Source organism: Phaseolus vulgaris, chromosome 10, assembly GCF_051622355.1.
Source record: "Phaseolus vulgaris cultivar YP4 chromosome 10, ASM5162235v1, whole genome shotgun sequence".
In the NCBI taxonomy this organism is placed as follows: Eukaryota; Viridiplantae; Streptophyta; class Magnoliopsida; order Fabales; family Fabaceae; genus Phaseolus; species Phaseolus vulgaris.
Window position 1 is genome coordinate 32,858,815 of NC_143507.1, and position 18,716 is coordinate 32,877,530.

Here is an 18,716-nt window from a genome sequence, read left to right on the forward strand (position 1 = left end):
ATCCGTTCACATAATTGAATGAAAGCTTTTGGTCCCATGCGAATAATGTCACGAGAACGTTCGGTGTGCACCAAATACTCCATCAATTCTTGTCTACAACGCTCTTTTCTTGGTTCAAACTAAGTAATAGAGTTTGTTGTATCACTTAACATACGCTACAAATTCAAACCAAAAGCAATGATGCAAAGGATCATCACTGATGTAAGTTCAGTATTTCTTTTCAATTGTTCTTGTATTTTTGAAATTAGATTCTTGTTCGCACGAGTAAGATCATTATAAATTGCAATTGTATCCTCAAATTCTTTCATGTCTTCGTCGTCCCAAAGTGGTTTCCAATTGTTCTCGTTATCCATGCAATCTTGACCTTGTCATTGACAACCATAAAATAGTTTATGGATACATGTGAAATAGTTTATGTTACGAATAACTCTAATCATTTAAGTTAGAGTTACTATAATAACATTAAGGTTAGGATTAAGATTATGATTAGGGTTAGGTGAAGAATACTAATAGTGATAAGATGTAGTTTTATTCTGATAATTAAATCTATACACAACTAATACCACTACCAATGATAAAAAAAAAAGTAAACACATAATAATAAAAAATGTAAAAAGTAAACATATAATAATAAAAAATATAAAAACAGTAAACGCAACAAACACATAATAACAAAAAAAAAATATAATTGTAAAAATTAAAAACAGTAAATACATAAAATAAAAAATTAAACTGTAAAGACATAATAATAAAAAATATAAAAACATTAAACAAATAATAAAAAATATAAAAGCAGTAAACACATAATATAAAAGAATATAAATACATTTATAAAAATAAATAAAATTGTAAATACATTTATAAATATTAAAAACAGTAAACACATAATAAAAAAAACAAATAAAGGTCTAAATATATTTATAAAAGTTGAAAACAGTAAATACGTAAAAAAATAATCAACAGAGTAAAAATCTAAAAAAATGCAAATGCAATTAAACAGTATCTTGTTAATAAAAAAAATAAAAACAATAAAGATATAATATATATATATATATATTTATAAAATTAAAAACAATAAAAATAAAAAACTAAACGGTAAACAGAAAATAATAAAAAATATAAAAACAGTAAAAACAGTAAAAAAATAAGAAGAAGAAAATATAAATAAATTTTTAAAATTTAAAAACAATAAACACATACAAAATTTTAAATACATTTATAAAGATTAAAAATGATAAATACAAAAAAAATTAAAAAAAAAATCAAAAACATAACCACATAATAATGAAAAATAACTACATTCTTAAAAATCTGCAAACAAAAACTGTAAACGACAAAATAAACTAAACAATAAACACATAACAGAATATAAATATATTTATTAAAAATAATAACAGTAAACATATACAAAAAAAATGTGAATATATTTTTAAAAATTAAAAAAGTAACACCACATCATAAACTAAACTGTAAATATATTTAGAAAAAAATAATTAAAAACTTATTTGAAGGTGAAGAGCACAAGAAGAAGCACTGGAAAGAAGAAGAAGAAGCAATGTGATGAAGAGAATGTGGAAAAAAAAAATACATAAAAGAATCTAACATTTTACTCACACAAGGGAGAATCGATTCTCCTTCTACCTTCAAAAACCACAAAATCGATTCTCCCAAATCACTTCTATATAGAGAATCGATTCTGCATCTTTTGGAAAAATTAAAAATCGATTTTGAACCATCCAACAATATGGAAAATCGATTCTATAGCATACACAAACATTGGAAAATCGATTCTATAGCATGTAAGAGATAAGAAAATCGATTCTACAGCTTTTACAGTGATACGAAAATCGATTTTGGAAAAGGATGGAGAGAAACCAGTGCGCCAAAACAATGAGTTTTACTTTCCTCAAACCAATTCTCTTTCGTTTTCTTGTTTTGGGCACAACATAACAATCAAACCTCATCCCTCATCTCATTTATAGCAAACACAACTTTAGTTTCAGATTCACGGGTCTACCGTTTTGTTTTGGTCAAGATTCTTCTGCAAGTAGCACTGAGAGTCTAATGAAAAGAAAACTCATTGGCTCAGAACTGCACCACAGTAAATTCATTCACATGTGCACAAAGGATAGAAAAGTAAAATGCTATGTCAATGGTCTTTGCCAGCTGTAATCGTCTCAAATCTCCTCACTTTTGTGAGGAGGAGAAAAACTGCCCCCTCCGCTCACCCATCTTCGTCCGCGCCTTCAAATAAACCGATCCAAACGTAAATCATACCCGCTCGCCCCTCCCTCCTCATTGTTGGCACCCGGAAACAAACACTGCTTAAGTAAAAAAATATAACATTATTTCAAAATAAATACTACCTATAATTATAATTATAATTATAAAAGATTTTAAAATTGATAAATTACTTTTTAATAATAAAAATAAGGTTAAATATTGTCTTTATTTCTTAATATTCTATACTTTGGTATTTTGAGATGTACGTACTTTAAGTTTACACTAATCATTTGATATTTTTATTTATTTTATTAATTGTTAGTGTCACCATTAATGTTACATTCGAGTCAATATATCATTACATCTGAGTCAATATATCATTGCATCATCTTTCATTGACCATCTCTTTCCTCACACAAAAGAGCCAAAGAGAAAGAATAAAATAAATAAACACCTTTTGTTTCCATCTTTCTTTTTGGATTAATGACTTCGACACCTTCGTATCCAAGATGTCTGAGAAAAAAACAAAAAACATGTAAATAAGCTTAAATTCCTCTCAAAATATTTCCAAATCTGAAACGCACAAAACAAAACATGGTTAGGTTTACCGTTGTAATGTCTTGTGAAAAATAAATTGAGAAACTTACTCGTTTGATAAGACTGTGGGGAATTGGAGAAGAAAACATGTTGGAGGAAGAGTCACTCGTCCCAATTCAACTAAGAGATCAAACTTCATGCGCTTAATAACGACAACGATTTCCATCTAGATTAATCCAATACAATTATGCATTTCATGTCAAACTATTAATAAAAAAAAACAAATTAATAGAAGATTGGTGAAAAAAAGAAAAAGAAAGAAGGAAGTATTTTGCCATCATTCTGGAGACTTTTGCTTACTCTATCACTAATACAAAATATGAAAACAACAACCCTACATTTAAGGCGTTTTTACGGTCAGACGCTGTCATTCAAAACGTGGTGGCATTTCTTAAATTAACTTCCTATAAGAAGGTAGCTATTTGTTATAGCCACATTCTTAAACAAAGCACTTTGTTTTAAGAATGCAATTATTAGGTAAAACCGCATTCTTAAAAAAACGGTTTGTTTAAAAAAGTGGCTTTACCTCGTTGTCGCATTCTTAAAATCATTTTTTTACCCTAACATCGAAGTGCGCCACTTACACTTTCATACTTTCCTTTCTCTAGCGCTTCGTTCTTCTGCTTTGGTGCTTCCTCTCGTCTTCCTCGAGCCTGCATTGTCTTCTTCGTGCCATTGGTAAGTTTGTTTCGAGCTCTGTACTCTGCTTCACTATTGGTTTTTGTATTTTTTTGATTTATCTTTTTTGTTTGTTTTCTGCCATTGTTTGAAGGTCACTACTGTTTCATTGCCACGTTGTTGTTTGGGTTTTTACTGTGCCCTATTTGCTCCGTCGTTGCTACTGCCTCCACTACCGCCATCGTTGCTGCCGGTCCCGCACCGCTCTTCACCACCACCGTTGCCTTCATGCTCAAAGTTGGTGGTGTTTTAATTTTTTTTTAATGTTATTAATTTATTTATTATAATTTTTATTTTTTAAAATTTATATTATTTTTGTTTTTAGGTTAGAATAGAATTATTAAATTATTAGATGGTAGATAGATTTATATTATTTAATATCTATAATTAATATAATTATTTTAATTTGTATATTCAGTATTTATTATAATTTGTATTTATTATTAATTTATATTATGTTAGTTGTTAGGTTAGAATAGAATTATCATGTTGGTATTGGGTCCGATGGTGTTTGACCCTGGGTAATTGATACGTGTTGGTATTGAGTGTGAGAGTGTTCAATCCTCGACAAACGTGAGATTTCACACTCTTAGTAAACACCTGAATGACTATTACAAAATATATTGGATCGAAGTTGGATTAATTATGTTCGCATAACACAATTTGCGCAACGTAATGCAAATAATAGTGGTCATGATGGAGAAAATATTAGGTGTCAGTGCGTTAACTGTTTGAATGGAAGGATACTGGATATTAAGAAAATCAGGGAGCACCTTCTATGTGATGGGTCTCTTCGATCTTATACAACTTGGACATGGCCTAGTGAATTATTAAAATTACCACATGTTTTCGTGACTGAAGAATATGTGGAGTCCACCATGGATGATGTAGTACATGATGAAGTAGATAATGATTGATTGGAGGACATGATTCGTGATGTGGGAGCTGAGTCTTTTGCAAAAACGCATGAATATGGAAGTATGTCAAGCAATGCAGAGACTCCATTGTATCCTAGATCAACTAACTTCACATGGTTGTCAGTGGTGTTAAGATTGATGAATTTGAAGGCAATAAATGGATGGACTGATAAAAGCTTCATGGAATTGCTTCAGTTGTTAAAGGATATGCTTCCAGAGGGAAATACTCTACCTAAATGTAATTATAAGTCCAAAAATATTCTTTGTTTAATGGGTATGGAGTATTAAAAGATACATGTATGTCCTAATGATTGTATATTATACAGGAAAGATTTTGAATTGTTGAAAAGTTGTCTGAGGTGTGAGTTATCACGTTATAAGTTGAAACAAAAATATGATGATATTATTGAAGAGATAGAAAAGCATGGACCCCCAATTAAGGTTGTGTGGTATCTTCCCATCATTCCAAGGATGAAGTGTTTGTTTGCAAACCCAAATGATGCTAAGAATCATAGATGGCATGCAAACGAGAGTTAATGTGAAGGCATGTACTGACATCCAACTAATTATATTCAATGGAAGAAATTTGATGATGAGTTTCTAGAGTTTGGTAAAGAATCAAGAAATATCTGACTTGGTTTAGCTACAGACAAAATGAAAATATATTTTGGAACTACACCACGACACTCATCCTCCTCCCCCACCATAAAGACAAAGCATAAATGATGAATAAGATACGTCAAGAATTAATGGAGGAGATGAGAAAAGAGGCTGAAAGGTTGCGGCTAGAGTTGCGACATGAGTTTCTGTCGCAATAAGTGTATGCTGAGCCGATTGAGGCACTTGTTAGTCCTGCTGCCAAGAGCACAAAGGAGAGTTGTGCGGCTCCTACAACATCAGGGGATGATATCATTGGCCAGACGAGCCAATGTGAACGATTGGTAGAGGGCGGCATGCTTCCTCAGGTGGTGGTCATTGGAAAAGTCTATCAAGAGACCACTACCTTACATAATGTTCCTCTCTCCCCTGATGTGGCGAAGTTAAAAGTTGAAAGGGAACGAGGAGCTTATGCTTGTGTTCCACTACCTTTAAATGAGGTAACAACTGTGACCGATGCATTTCAAACATTCATAGCCTGGCCCAGACACCTCATTCGAATTATACCAGAACCTCTGTTAATAATTTCATTTTATTATATTAATTTATGTTTACATATTACATCTAATTTAATACAAATGTTCTTTATTTTGTATAAACCTTGTCGAAAAACATGTCCGAAAAAGAAGCATGAGGTTCTAATTGACGATCCTATATTCCTTAGCTACAACTGCTAGAGAGATTGGCTGAGACCCTATGGAGATTTTGTGGGATGATACGTTCTTTGAAATAAACACTGACATGCTACTGTACATATACATGTCAGAATTGTTAGAATTTGTGGCTGAGAATCAGGAGCTCAATATAAATATAATTCATTTTTTTATGATGTAAGAATCTTAACCTATATTTCAATTTACTTTATGTTAAATTATTATTGGTTATGCTTTAACTAATAACTTGTAGGTTTTTGCATGGAGTTTCTATCAGTGATAGGAATGAAGATGTGTATGGATTCTTAGATCCCTCTTATACTAATCCCACTGGAACAAAGAAAACTGAAACCCAATCATACATCACTAACACCCCAAAAAAGAGGGAAAACAAATTTATTTATGCCCTTATATTAATGAGTAAGTTTAATTATAAATCGTCAATTATTACTATTTCATGTTTTAAATATTTACTAACTCTTTTCATGGATGATATAGGGGTCATTGACAGTTACTTGTCTTATCAACGGTTGATAAGACTATTGTGTGGTTTTGTTTCCTACACAAGAAGTCATCCACACATCTAAAGAATATCATTGATAAGTAAGTACAATATAAACTTAACTCCGTATGTTACTAATTAAGCATCTACGAACGCGGTTTTTTGTATTAATCAATTCATGACATGGATATAACATCCTAAAAGGTAGATCCAATTCAAATTTTCAAAATCTGAAGTGGATGACAATAAAGGTTTGTAATTTTTGTCTTTCTCTTTTCATTGTTTATCAATATTAACTTTTTCTTTTTATTGAATTATAGTGTAATAGACAACCACGAAGCTATGAGTGTGGCTATTACATTATGAAATGAATTGTTACCATTGTAAGAGTAAGCCTTAAAAGTGATTAGGATTAGGTAACATGATGGTAAATTATTTTTTATAATTCTTTAACATATATGTATCTTAACACTAATTTATGTGAACCTTATTTTGTAATGTAGTTCTTCACGGATGAGCGACCAATGTCTTCGAAAGCCATATCATATGTGAGACATTCTTGGTCCACATATTTCCTAAATTTTTATTATTCTAGGATAGCTGATTAGTGTAGGAATTAGATAGATAGATAAATATATTATTAGTGTTTGTAATACATTTTTATCAATATATATAATTTGATTATCTGAATTTATGTATTTGTCTAGCTGGGTTATAATTGAACATGTCAATTTAAATGAGAATTAACATTAAACATAATGTACTAAAAAAATAACCATATACAACGACGACTATTTACCATAGTCGTATTCTTATATGCAACACAAAGATTTATAAGGGCAGGTATGGTAAATAGCTACATTCTTAAATGCAGCACAAACTTCCTTTTTAACATCAATATGAAGCATATAAGAATGCGACTATTTAAATCTTGAAGTCTATCTAGACTGAGAGGATAAATTTCTAGAAGTTGCTTGGAAAGCAAGCAATTAAAGTAAGGGAAGCTAACTTTAACTTTCAATAGTATCTTAAGCTAGAAATTCTGAATGTGGAGAGGACGTGATCCCAAGTTTCAATTTCTCTTGCAGGGATGTTAGTTGATAAAATTGTTTGATTTTATGTTGTGTGAACATGTATAAATATTATATTTTGATAGTTTAAAAGTTAAATATTATATGTTGTGTGAACATGTATAAAACTGCCCCGCTGTTGGCTAGCATGGGCTACGGGCTACCGCAGGTCAACTCACCCATAATCTTCATCACAAGACTTACCCCAAAGTCTGACAAAACAAAACTCACCTAGCTAACCTAGAGGAAGACATCTAGGGGGAAACAGTCAAACAACTTGAATGAATACGTCATGAGATCATCCTCATACAAACCAACGGATCTATGCACCAATCACAAAAGGAAAAATTCGCAAACTGTGACTTGGATGTAACCCATGACCAAGCCTTTAATTGAACCAAAGCAAAAGCTTCCAAAACATCCACTACTCCCTGTTAAAAATAACCCTATTTTTGTACTTCCAAACCTCGTTGACTACTGCAATCCAAACAACACCCCAAACCTCATTCACCGAATCAGGCACGCTAAATTGGAAAAAATTTAACAATGGAACGTTGTGAAACACACTCAACACGCCCAACCATGCACAACAATGGTTCCAAAATAATATCTCCTCAACCCCACAAAGACTACACGTGGAGCTTGCAACAATGATCCTGCGCCTTTCCAGGTTAGCCTTAGTGGCTAACTTGTTTTCCAACACCCTCCAAGTCGTAACCAAAGTAGTAGGTACAACTTTACTCTTCCAAAACTTTTTAAACACCATCCCATTCTCCCCTACTCCATCCTCCCTTAGACGGAGGTATGCCGATTTAACTGTGTACCCAAACTCCTCTCCTTCCTTCCAGACCCACCTGCCTTCCTTATCTAAGTCGAAATTCATACCTTGGACTTCTTGAAAAAGTCGTTATGCGTTTCTCCCATTCAAATAGCTTTCTTCTCCAAAAAAAATTCCAGACCCACTTTCCGTTGATCAATCCCTCAAAAGCAACCATCGCAAAAGCTTTTGTCACACTCAAGGAATACAACCTCGGGAAAACCGTCTTCAAGGCCCCTTCTCCCCATCCAATTATCTTCCCAAAACAAAACTTCCTTCCCAGTTCCCACCTTCCAGATTAAGGCTTCTTCAAAATTTCGGCCCCAACCCTCCAAGCTCCAGACCTCCTCAAATCTTTCCACCAAAGAGAGTCTTTACTATCTTTCCCTCCCTTTCTCAGACTTCTCCACCTCCATACTTGGAAACAATAATCTCCTTCCACAAACCACCCTTATCTAACCCCAACCGCCATACCCATTTATCAAGTAACGCCAAATTAGAAGTCCTTTAAGTCAATAATCCCAAGATACTCGTTCTCGCAAGCTGCACACACCCTCCTACCGACAAACCCAAGTATAGAAAATGGGTTACCATCACTTCACAATTAAGAATCGCCGTGAAGCGCTGCAACATTATCTGCTCGCCCCCCAAGCCACCTATTTTGCTCTTCATAGAGTTCACCTTGAGCCCGAAAGAGAGTTCAAAGCAATTCAGTGTCGCCTTTTATATTGAAGACACTTTTGACATTTGTTTCATAGAAAAATAAAGTATCATCAGTGTACTACAACATGTTTACCTTCACTTTCTCCTTTCCAATCTCCAAACTATCAATCAGATTTTTCTCAACCGCCATCCTAGACACTCCCGCCAAACCTTCTTCCGCTATAAGAAACAAAAACGGAGTTAGTGGGTCACCGTGTCGAAGTCCTTTCTTTGGTAAGAACTCTTAGTTGGGCTACTGTTCACAAGAACAGAAACGAAAGCTGACTCTAAACATCCCTTTATCCAGCGAATCCATTTACCGCAGAAGACAACCTTTTCTAACATATAATAAATGAACTCCCATCTTACAGAGTCATACGCCTTCTCAAAATCTACTTTGAAGAAAACACATTTTTTCTTCCTTCTTTTCATCTCATCCAAAACTTCGTTGGCAACTAACACACTATCCAACAAACCCCTCCCCTCGAGAAAAGCAGACTGTTTGACGTCGATCACCTTACTAATCACCTTTTTCATACGTAATGACAATGCCTTTGAGATAATTTTGTACAGGCATCCGACCAACGAAATAGGTCTAAACTGATCGAGTAGTTGAGGATTTTCATTCTTTGGAATCAAACATATAAACGATGCATTTGAACCTCGAGGCCATTTTCCAAAGAATTCAAAATCCTTCACCGCCGCCATCATATCCACTTTAATGAAATCCCAGGTGAACTTTATAAAACCCATATTAAATCCATCTGGGCCAGGGCTTTTCGAACTATCACAGCTCCACACTGCTTCCTTAATTTCCTCTTCTGAAAAAGCACTGACCAACATCTGATTATCCTCCCAGGAAATAGAGTTAAAGCGACGTTATCTAACTTAACCAACAACTCTTCATTCCCGATGAATCTGGCTCCAAAAAAGTCTCTGACCTTATCTTTAACTTTATCCTTATCCTTCCACCACTGACCGTTCTCGAGCACCCCATGAATCTCATTTTTAGCCCTCCTCCATTTAACTAACGAATGGAAGAACTTCATATTCAGATCTCCTTTCTTAAGCCAATTTTGCCTAGCTTTTTGCTTCGCAACTGCCTCTTGCTTAAATAGATTTTTATTGAGCTCTGCTAATAATGACCTTCTTTCCTCCCTCTCTTGCTCATTCAAATCAAGTTCATCATCTTTTACATCCAACACCCTTAGCCTTGTTTGCAATCCTACGCCTGTCTAATTCACATCCCCAAAACCCTCCTTATTCCATACCTTTAAGTTAGCTTTGAGCTTCTTCAGTTTTTCTTTAAAGATAAATATTCTTCCACCTTGCACCTTGTAATTGAGCCATTTTTCTTTTAAAAAAACCTTAAATTTGCTATCGCTCTGCCAAACATCCAGACTCCTGAATAGTTTCGGGTACCAATCAACATACTTATCTCTAATGACAATTGCATAATGATCAGAGACCAATCTGCTTAATACGAGTTGTTTACAGTGCGACCACACTTCCACCCATTCTTTTGACACGAGAACCCTGTCGATCCTGCTCTTCACTAGACCATTTGGTTTATACCACGTAAACTTTATGCGAGTCAACTGAATATCTGTTAGTTTTGTTTCCTCAATAAAAGCATTGAAACCCTCTATTTCTATACTATTGTCAGACACGAACATCAAGTTTTTCCTGTCTTTCCGACTTCTGAGAGTTAAAGTCACCCACTACACGCCAAGCCTTAGACCTATGTAACAGCCTTCCAAAGCCCTTCAATGATTGTAAAATTTCTACCATTACAAAAATTGGACAACTGAAAACAACTTTTTCTCCACATCGTAATGAGCCCCTAACACTATTATTTGCTCCATTCTCAACCCACTCTATTTCATTAGAACCCCACAATTGAAAAACACTCTCCTTATTAAGCTTTGAACACTTCGTCTCTTGTATGCACACCATATCCGCTTGCTCGTTGCTAATCAACGTGCTTAAATATCTTCTTTTAATTGAACCTTTTATCCCCCTTATATTCATACTAATTATCTTCATCAACAAACACATTGATCTCCCCCTTGTTATTCCTCAAATGACCACTGACTCGAGCTTCCTGGGACTGAAGCCTGCTGATAACTATATCTTCCTTACCTGAACACGTGTAACCCATATCCTTCCCTACCCTCCAAACTCTGACTGCCTCATACTCTTCGTTTTTCATCTTGAAGATTCTATTACAATTCTCGGTTGCACTATTTGACAAAAGAATAGAGAATGACCTCAACACCAGTTGCTGATCCAGATAATCCACCTGAACCACCCTCACATCAACCAAATTGTTCTCTTTAAACGGAGAAGACACCGCTCCCTCACCTACAACCTCCTCTTGTACCCCTCTTGCCCCCGCCACAACCCCTCCAGATTGCTTCGCCTCTACAACTGTTGGGCCTGGTGCAACAGAACCTCCCACCTCATACTCATCTGGAAGCCCTGCACGCCAATCATCAACCCACCTCCCCACCTTACTATCTCTAACTATTTCTTTGTTGTGCCACTCCTCTCTCTCATTCACTACGCCATCTTTAAAGCCATTAAGGCTATCTACATGCACTCTTGATTGCTCCACATTAAATATATTAGCTTTATTCACTCCCCCAACCTCCTTATGACAAACCAAGCCTTGTTTATCTTTGGAATTCGCTACTCCTCCATTACAACTATAAAAAAGAGTTGCATGCCCCTCACTCCTACGTGGGTTCACGCTTGGGTGCTCCTCATTAATTAATATAGCTTCATTCACTCCCCCAACCACCTTATGACGCATCGTGCCATGCTTATCTTGGAGATTCTTTACTCCACTAATATTGTCATTAATGTGAGTTGGATGCTTCTCACTCCTACATGGAATCACGTTTGAGTGCTCCTCATTTATTATATTAGCTTCAATTACTCCACCAATATTGCCATTAATGTGAGCTACATACTTCTCACTCCTACATGGAATCACGTTTGAATGCTCCTCATATACTCCCCCAACCGCCATATGCATTTCATTGAATGCTCCACCAGAATTGCCATAAATGTGAGCAGCATGCACCTCTCTCCTAAATGAATTCATGTTTGGGAACTCCACATTAAAAGCATTTATCTTGCTCTCTCCCCCAACCACTTCTTGGCAAGCTATTCCTTGCTATTTGTGAACCTGCACTTCACCAACCTTAACATGGCTAGCTACATGCAGAATACTACACCCTAAATCCATGTGTAATTGCTCCGCTTTAAGCTCAGAACTGTTACTCTCCCCCAACCATCTCATGGCAAGCCCCACCATTCTCCTCTTGAACATTCTCTGTTACCTCTTTAACACCATTAATGCAAGCCGCATTCTTCACTCCCTTACATTTAATCACACCCCCAACTACCTTTGAAGAGTTTGAAGACGTTTTTTCACACAACGCAAAGCTCACCTCACGTTGTTTCTGTAATAATTTACCATCCAAGATTCCCTCCCCTACACACAAAGTAGCATTTACTACTGATTTGTATAATACTTTTCTTTTGTTGCACCTGCTCCCTTAACCTCCCAGTAGACCGGGATATCTCACCCCGCTTCTTAGGCATCCTCTCAGACCTACTATATTTAGGTATATTCACCTGTAGTTTCCACGTACCGATCCATATAGCGTCCAACTTCTTCTCCAATGCATACGCATCTTCCACTCCTTGAAATCTAACAAAACCATACCTCCGATTTCTAGAATTAAGCTTTCTAGAGATGAACACGTCCAAAACTCGTCCCCACCTCTGAAAGACTTTCCACAAATCCTTTTCAAAGAAATGGTCTGGGAAGTTTGTGAAGAAAAACGAAAAATCTGCCATCGAACCAACCCTACCCTTCTTTGTTACCTCTTTAATCATGGCATAGGAGAGTGGTAGACGGTTCATTTCAAATTGACATCCTTCATTTCTTTATTTCAGATCAATCAATCAGAAAATCAATATTACCACATATTTATAGTTTCTTTAACATCTATACGTTAATCTTGATATGAAAAAATTCATTACAGATTGAATTCCACGTTTCTATTTTTCTTCAATTCAATTTCATTTCTGTTGTTCTTATTCCAATCAGGTGTTTCTTTGATACCCGATTGTTAGATGGTTGAATACTTTGATCCCTACCATCCAATATTGGTTGGAGGGGTTGGTATAGGGGAGGAAAATGTTGGATATATGCAGGTCAGTGTTTAAAGCATCATTCCTTATAATGTTTAAGTTCACAAGTGTTATTAACATTTTAAGGTCAATAAAACTAATATTTTCTTTAAAAGTAAATTGGTTGGGATTTCTATTTGTCCAGATTGTTTAATGCAATAATCCTATGACAAGTCACGTGTGACCATAAAAAAACTCCGTAAAATATCAAAATGAATGTATTGTGTATTATTTAGATTTGAAATAGTGACTATTTATAGCTGTTTACTAAGATGGTAACATGGACCTCCTATATATGCGAGGAAAGGAATGCCAAAATCTGTTTGTGTAGAACAAAATGAAAGTTTGGCTTCTAAAACATTTAAAGCCTTGATTGAGTTCAGTTTTAAAAGTTGACTGAAATTTGAACTTTTGAGATTTGTTTTCTATTTGTTTCCAGACAAGGTTAAAGCGGCACAAGAAAGTTTTGAAGACTAGAGATCCAATTATTGTATCTGTAGGATGGAGGCGTTACCAGACAACCCCAGTTTATGCCATTGAGGATAGCAATGGAAGGCATCGAATGCTTAAGTACACTCCAGAACACATGCATTGCCTTGCTATGTTTTGGGGCCCTCTTGCTCCTCCCAACACTGGGGTTGTAGCTGTTCAGAATTTATCAAACCATCAGGTCTGGTGCTTACATTCCTTTCTGTTAAATAATCCTTCTTTAAAGTCTTGTCAAATCATGGGATCTTTACTTTTGTAGTTTATTCCTTTTTTTTTCTGTGTTATTGTTTTGCTTAGTGCCTGAGAGGATGTATTATGTTTATCAGGCAACATTTAGGATTACCTGCCACTGCAGTTGTGCTTGAGTTTAATCATGCAGCAAGGATAGTGAAGAAAATCAAATTGGTTGGTTATCCATGCAAGATATTCAAGAAGACAGCACTTATCAAGGAAGGTCTGTGAAGTAGCTCGGTTTGAAGGCGCAGCTATTCGAACAGTCAGTGGGATTAGGGGGCAGGCAGGCCTAGAAGGTCTGTGAATTGTCACATTGAGTTAGTGACATACATTATACTGATGGTTTGTTTTGGTAGTTACAGCAGTTGGATACTTATAACTTACCATGTATTTTATCCTAAGTTATTTATAAATCTGGCAGGTCGCAAAAGAAGAAATAGGTAATCAAGCAAAAAGGAAGGGTGGTTATAGCTTATGACATCATGGAATTCATTACAGATACATGGCCTGATGTAAGTAATTTTAATTGTTGGTTGTTTGGCATTCTAATTATGTAATATAATTTAAACATATGCATTGCTGACAGTGGTGAAAAGAAGCAATTAAAAGGGAAAATTTGAGTTTTCAAGTTTCAGTAACATAATTTCCATTCAATATTCTTCATTTGTTCGAAACCCATGCATATTTTAATTTGGTTAAGATTTATAAGTAAAAAAAAATTATTTTATTAAAATCAAATCCATCCTTTAAATATACAAATGAGAAATATTTTTTTAGTAATGTGATCAAATTTTAAATAATTTATGTAGCAAAAATACCTACATGCACTCAGAAAAGTTTAAATAATTTTAAAATTATATTAATTTAAATTTATTCCTCTAAAATATGTTTTATGAAATATAATAATTACAAAAGAATATTTTTTTAACAAATTAATTTTGACTGAAATAATTTAAAGATTCATATTGAAGTTGCAACAATCAATTAATCAATTAAATCAAAATATCATTGAATCTAATCTACATTTAATTATCAAATCAAGATTTAGTTGATTATTAGTTTGATTTCTAAAATAAAAGATGTAAATAGTAATCAGCAAGTGCATATTTTTCTAACAAATTAATTTTGAATTAAATAATTTAAAGATTCATATTGAAATTGCAACAATCAATCAATTAAATCTATCATTGAATCTAATCTACATTTAATTATCAAATCAAGATTTAGTTGATTATTTAATTATCAAATCAAGATTTAGTTGATTATTTAATTATCAAATCAAGATTTAGTTGATTATTAATTTGATGGTTGGTTAGTATTTTGAATCGAATTCTATTGTTCTTGATGAGCAGTGAAATTATGATGACAAGAGATGAATTTTGTGCACCAAAGATACCAACTCTGGTTGATCTTTGCGTTCAGAAAGAGTGATATATAATGTAAGTACCTTGGAAATGTTGGTTATGTTGATGAGCATCTGCTTGAGCGAATCTTACCTCACTGCACAGTTGACCACAAAGGTAAGATGGTCTCTTCTTGTTGTTCTTGTTGACTGTCAATGAAGTTTGAACAAGAATGAAGTGCCTATCTAATATGCTTGATATAATCATTTTATAATAGATTTACAAAGAATATCTAATAAACTAAATATTTTAAATTAGATTTTCAAAATTAAAATATCTTTAACAGTAAAGGTTTTCTTTTTTAAAATCATACTATAAGCAATCTATGTTGCAATAGATCTACGGATAACGTTCAAATTTTCCTTCTTCACCCTGGATTCACCTGCTTTTTGTTCGAAAGAGAATTCAGATTGGAAACCTTGGAAAGTCTGTCACTTGATAACGAGGTAAGGTTTTGGTTTAGTTCTCAGTTTTGTTTGATCAGATGATGACTTTTTATTCCAAAGTTTGCTATTTTTGTCTGTCTGCTTTTTTTTATCATGTAAAAAAGGGTTACTTTAACATTCAGAAGTGTCTGGCTTTTATTTTTATTTTCTTGGTCATATTTGTATATGGTTTTAAACTTTTGATTATTATCCTCCCAATTACAGAAATGAACGAGATGAGTGAACAAGGGTTTCAATCTGATAGCACCTATCCTGGGAGGACAAACATTTCTGAACCTGAACCTAATATGTTAAGAGTAATAGTGGTGGAAGGAAATGCAATGGATTCCCATTTCTTACTAGACGCTTAATATGACAATAGGATGGTGTATGGAATGACACAACTCAATGGAGTTCAGCATCAACATAGTCTTGATATTGGTGTTTCAAATCATATTAGTGTTACAGTTTCATCTAATGCAATTGGCATCCCCTTCATTCATAGCTTTGGCTCTTGGGGATCTTTGATTCAAGGTAAGATATCTGTTTTTCTTATTCTACTTCCTTCCACTTCTTGCTTCCATTTCTAAACCAGTTACTTACAACTAAAGCATCTTTTTTGAAAGTGTTTTCAACCAAGAAATTATGTTTATGTTTCTTATGTTTTTTTTATTCCATGCAATTATGTCATATTTTCTTTAAATCCTTGACATGGTGAATGAATTTGGTCTTCTGACAGCTCCAACTCCCAGTGCTAATGTAAGTTCATTAGAGAATTCAAGAATGAACTCTCCACAGATATCATGATACAACTGGAAGTAGAAGGAGCCACAAATTTGCCCATCAGCACTACCATCATCATGCACCGCCTGTGCAAGTGCAAGAGATGAGAGGTCACTCTAACTTTCATGCTCGTAGAGGTAACATGCATAGAGGTCACTCCAACTTTCATGCTCGTAGAGGCAACATGCATAATCATCCTGCTAGAGGTCACTCCAACTTTCATGCTCCTAGAGGCAACATGCATAATCTTCCTCCTAGGGCCTTTCGTCAAGAAGTTGCTTCATTCCGTGACCATCATAGTGATATACAATTGGACATTGACGACATGTCATATGAGGCAAGTATGTTATGTATTGTCTAGTGTATTTTGCTATGAATGTGGATTGGCTATAGGTCTAAGTGACTATGAAAACTTTAATTTTCTAACTCTTTGTAATTCCACTACAGGAGCTTCTTATATTAGGTGAACGGATTGGCAGCGTAGAGAGGGGTTTGTCCGAAGAAATTATTGCAAGCCAAATGCTAACAAAAACTTATCTACTGCCTAATAACTTGGAGGGATCAACTTCTGAGGAACTGGAAATCGATCTTTGCATAATATGTCAGGTATCAAATGTATTATTTTATAGTATGTACTATTAGAAACATGTTTTCCTCTTTCTCCTGTTAATTGCATTACTTATGCATGACATGATATGATTTCACAGGATGAATATAAGAACGAAGAGGAGATTGGAATTCTTCAATGCGGACATGAATACCATGCAGATTGTGTAAGGAGATGGTTACAAGAGAAAAATGTATGTCCCCTATGCAAATCAAAAGCATTGGCTATTGGATAGATGAAAAAAAAAATTCATTGTTCATGCATCCTCCTTCATGTTTTGTTGTGTATGAAGTAGTACATACCTAACATTGTTGTAATAATGAGTAATACTGAATAAACTCATTGGTGTAATAGTTAATACACATCTGGTTACATGGCTTTCACTTTTTTTTTTATAAATTATATATTGGATTCAAATTATGATATAATATTACTTTAAAATATTAACTTCTAAAAAAAAGAATTGATATTTAAAGAAATTACAGAATATTAGCTTAAACAAACAAATATACATGAATATTACATTAAACAAACAAATATAAAGAATATTACATTAAACAAATAAATATCTAAGAATATTATATTAAGCAAATAAATATCTAAGAATATTAGCTTAAACAAATAAATATCTAAGAATATTAGGTTAAACAAACAAATATTTAAGAATATTAGCTTAAACAAACAAATATTTTGTTACCCTTTCTAGAATAAAAAAACAATTTTGGAATTAGAATTATACAGAATTTTCGGAATTATATATATATATATATATATATATATATATATATATATATATATATATATATATATATAAAAGCACATTAGTGTATGTTGAATTGTTTTCTCTATCTTATTTATTTAAGTAATTTTTAACATTATATTTAGATTAGGAATTTCATAATTTGTAAGATATTAAAATATTAAAATTTTTAATTAATCTCATTTTAATTTTTTTTTATTTTCCAATTGTTCTATTTGGATAAAGTTATTAAATTTTTTTTTTGATAAAATATTCTGATTACCGCCAAATGCAAAAAAAAAAGAAACACATTAAACCATTATTAATAATTAAAAAATATGAAAATATTAATAATATTTTTTAGTCCAACTTGATAAATGTTATTATTAGTAAAAGTTACTTAATAATTTTTTTGTTAACTTTTCAATCACTGTCGATTAAAAGCTTTTTCATGTAACATTAGTCAAAACTATTTCTACTTAATGTTGGTTTCTTATTTTTCTATGCCAATGTTAAGAAAAAAAATCTTAATAAATTATTGTCAAAGAATATTACTGATGCCAATAAAAAAATCACTACAAATATTAATAACAGAGACATTAATAAAAAATTAGTTGACATTCACCAAGAATAGTTTGTTCGATATTAGTTGAGAAAATTTTATGTAATATAAAACAATAAATAATAATGATTTACACCAACAATAAAAAAAGATTTGACAGTATAAATAAAAAATAGCTCATATTATCATTAATAAAATAAACCTTAATCGACATTAACTAAAAGGTAGTTCTTCTAAGATCAAGTAGGAAAATCCTTATTATTAACGTTGAACGAAAAATGACTTTAATTTATATTGTTCAAAATATAACAAAAAATAATTTTAGTTGACATAGAAAAATGTGTTTAACATCACTTGAAAAATGTTGGTAATGTAGGCCAAGAAAACTCTAACTAATGTTGCTTGAGAAATTACTATAACCTAACACTAACAATAACATAAATGTCAATTAA

The 18,716-nt window shown here is 33.2% G+C and overlaps 1 protein-coding gene, 1 long non-coding RNA gene and 1 other non-coding gene across 3 annotated transcripts; all 3 read left to right on the forward strand.

Annotated features, from left to right (window-relative positions):
• Nucleotides 1–12,472: 12,472 nt before the first annotated feature.
• LOC137817976 (uncharacterized) lies at nucleotides 12,473–14,062 on the forward strand. The gene is made up of 3 exons (XM_090296193.1): nucleotides 12,473–13,046; nucleotides 13,462–13,692; nucleotides 13,838–14,062. Exons 1-3 carry the CDS (start codon nucleotides 12,966–12,968, stop codon nucleotides 13,874–13,876), a joined length of 351 nt encoding a protein of 116 aa, XP_090152319.1. The 5' UTR covers nucleotides 12,473–12,965; the 3' UTR covers nucleotides 13,877–14,062.
• Nucleotides 14,063–14,166: 104 nt separating this feature from the next.
• On the forward strand, nucleotides 14,167–16,693 carry LOC137819450 (uncharacterized). Its single transcript, XR_016516166.1, has 4 exons — nucleotides 14,167–14,257; nucleotides 15,098–15,594; nucleotides 15,799–16,107; nucleotides 16,313–16,693. It is a non-coding gene; the product is annotated as an uncharacterized LOC137819450 (transcript).
• Nucleotides 16,694–16,803: 110 nt separating this feature from the next.
• Nucleotides 16,804–17,339, forward strand: LOC150024734 (uncharacterized). The gene is made up of 2 exons (XR_016516165.1): nucleotides 16,804–16,962; nucleotides 17,064–17,339. It is a non-coding gene; the product is annotated as an uncharacterized LOC150024734 (long non-coding RNA).
• The last annotated feature ends 1,377 nt before the right edge of the window (nucleotides 17,340–18,716 follow it).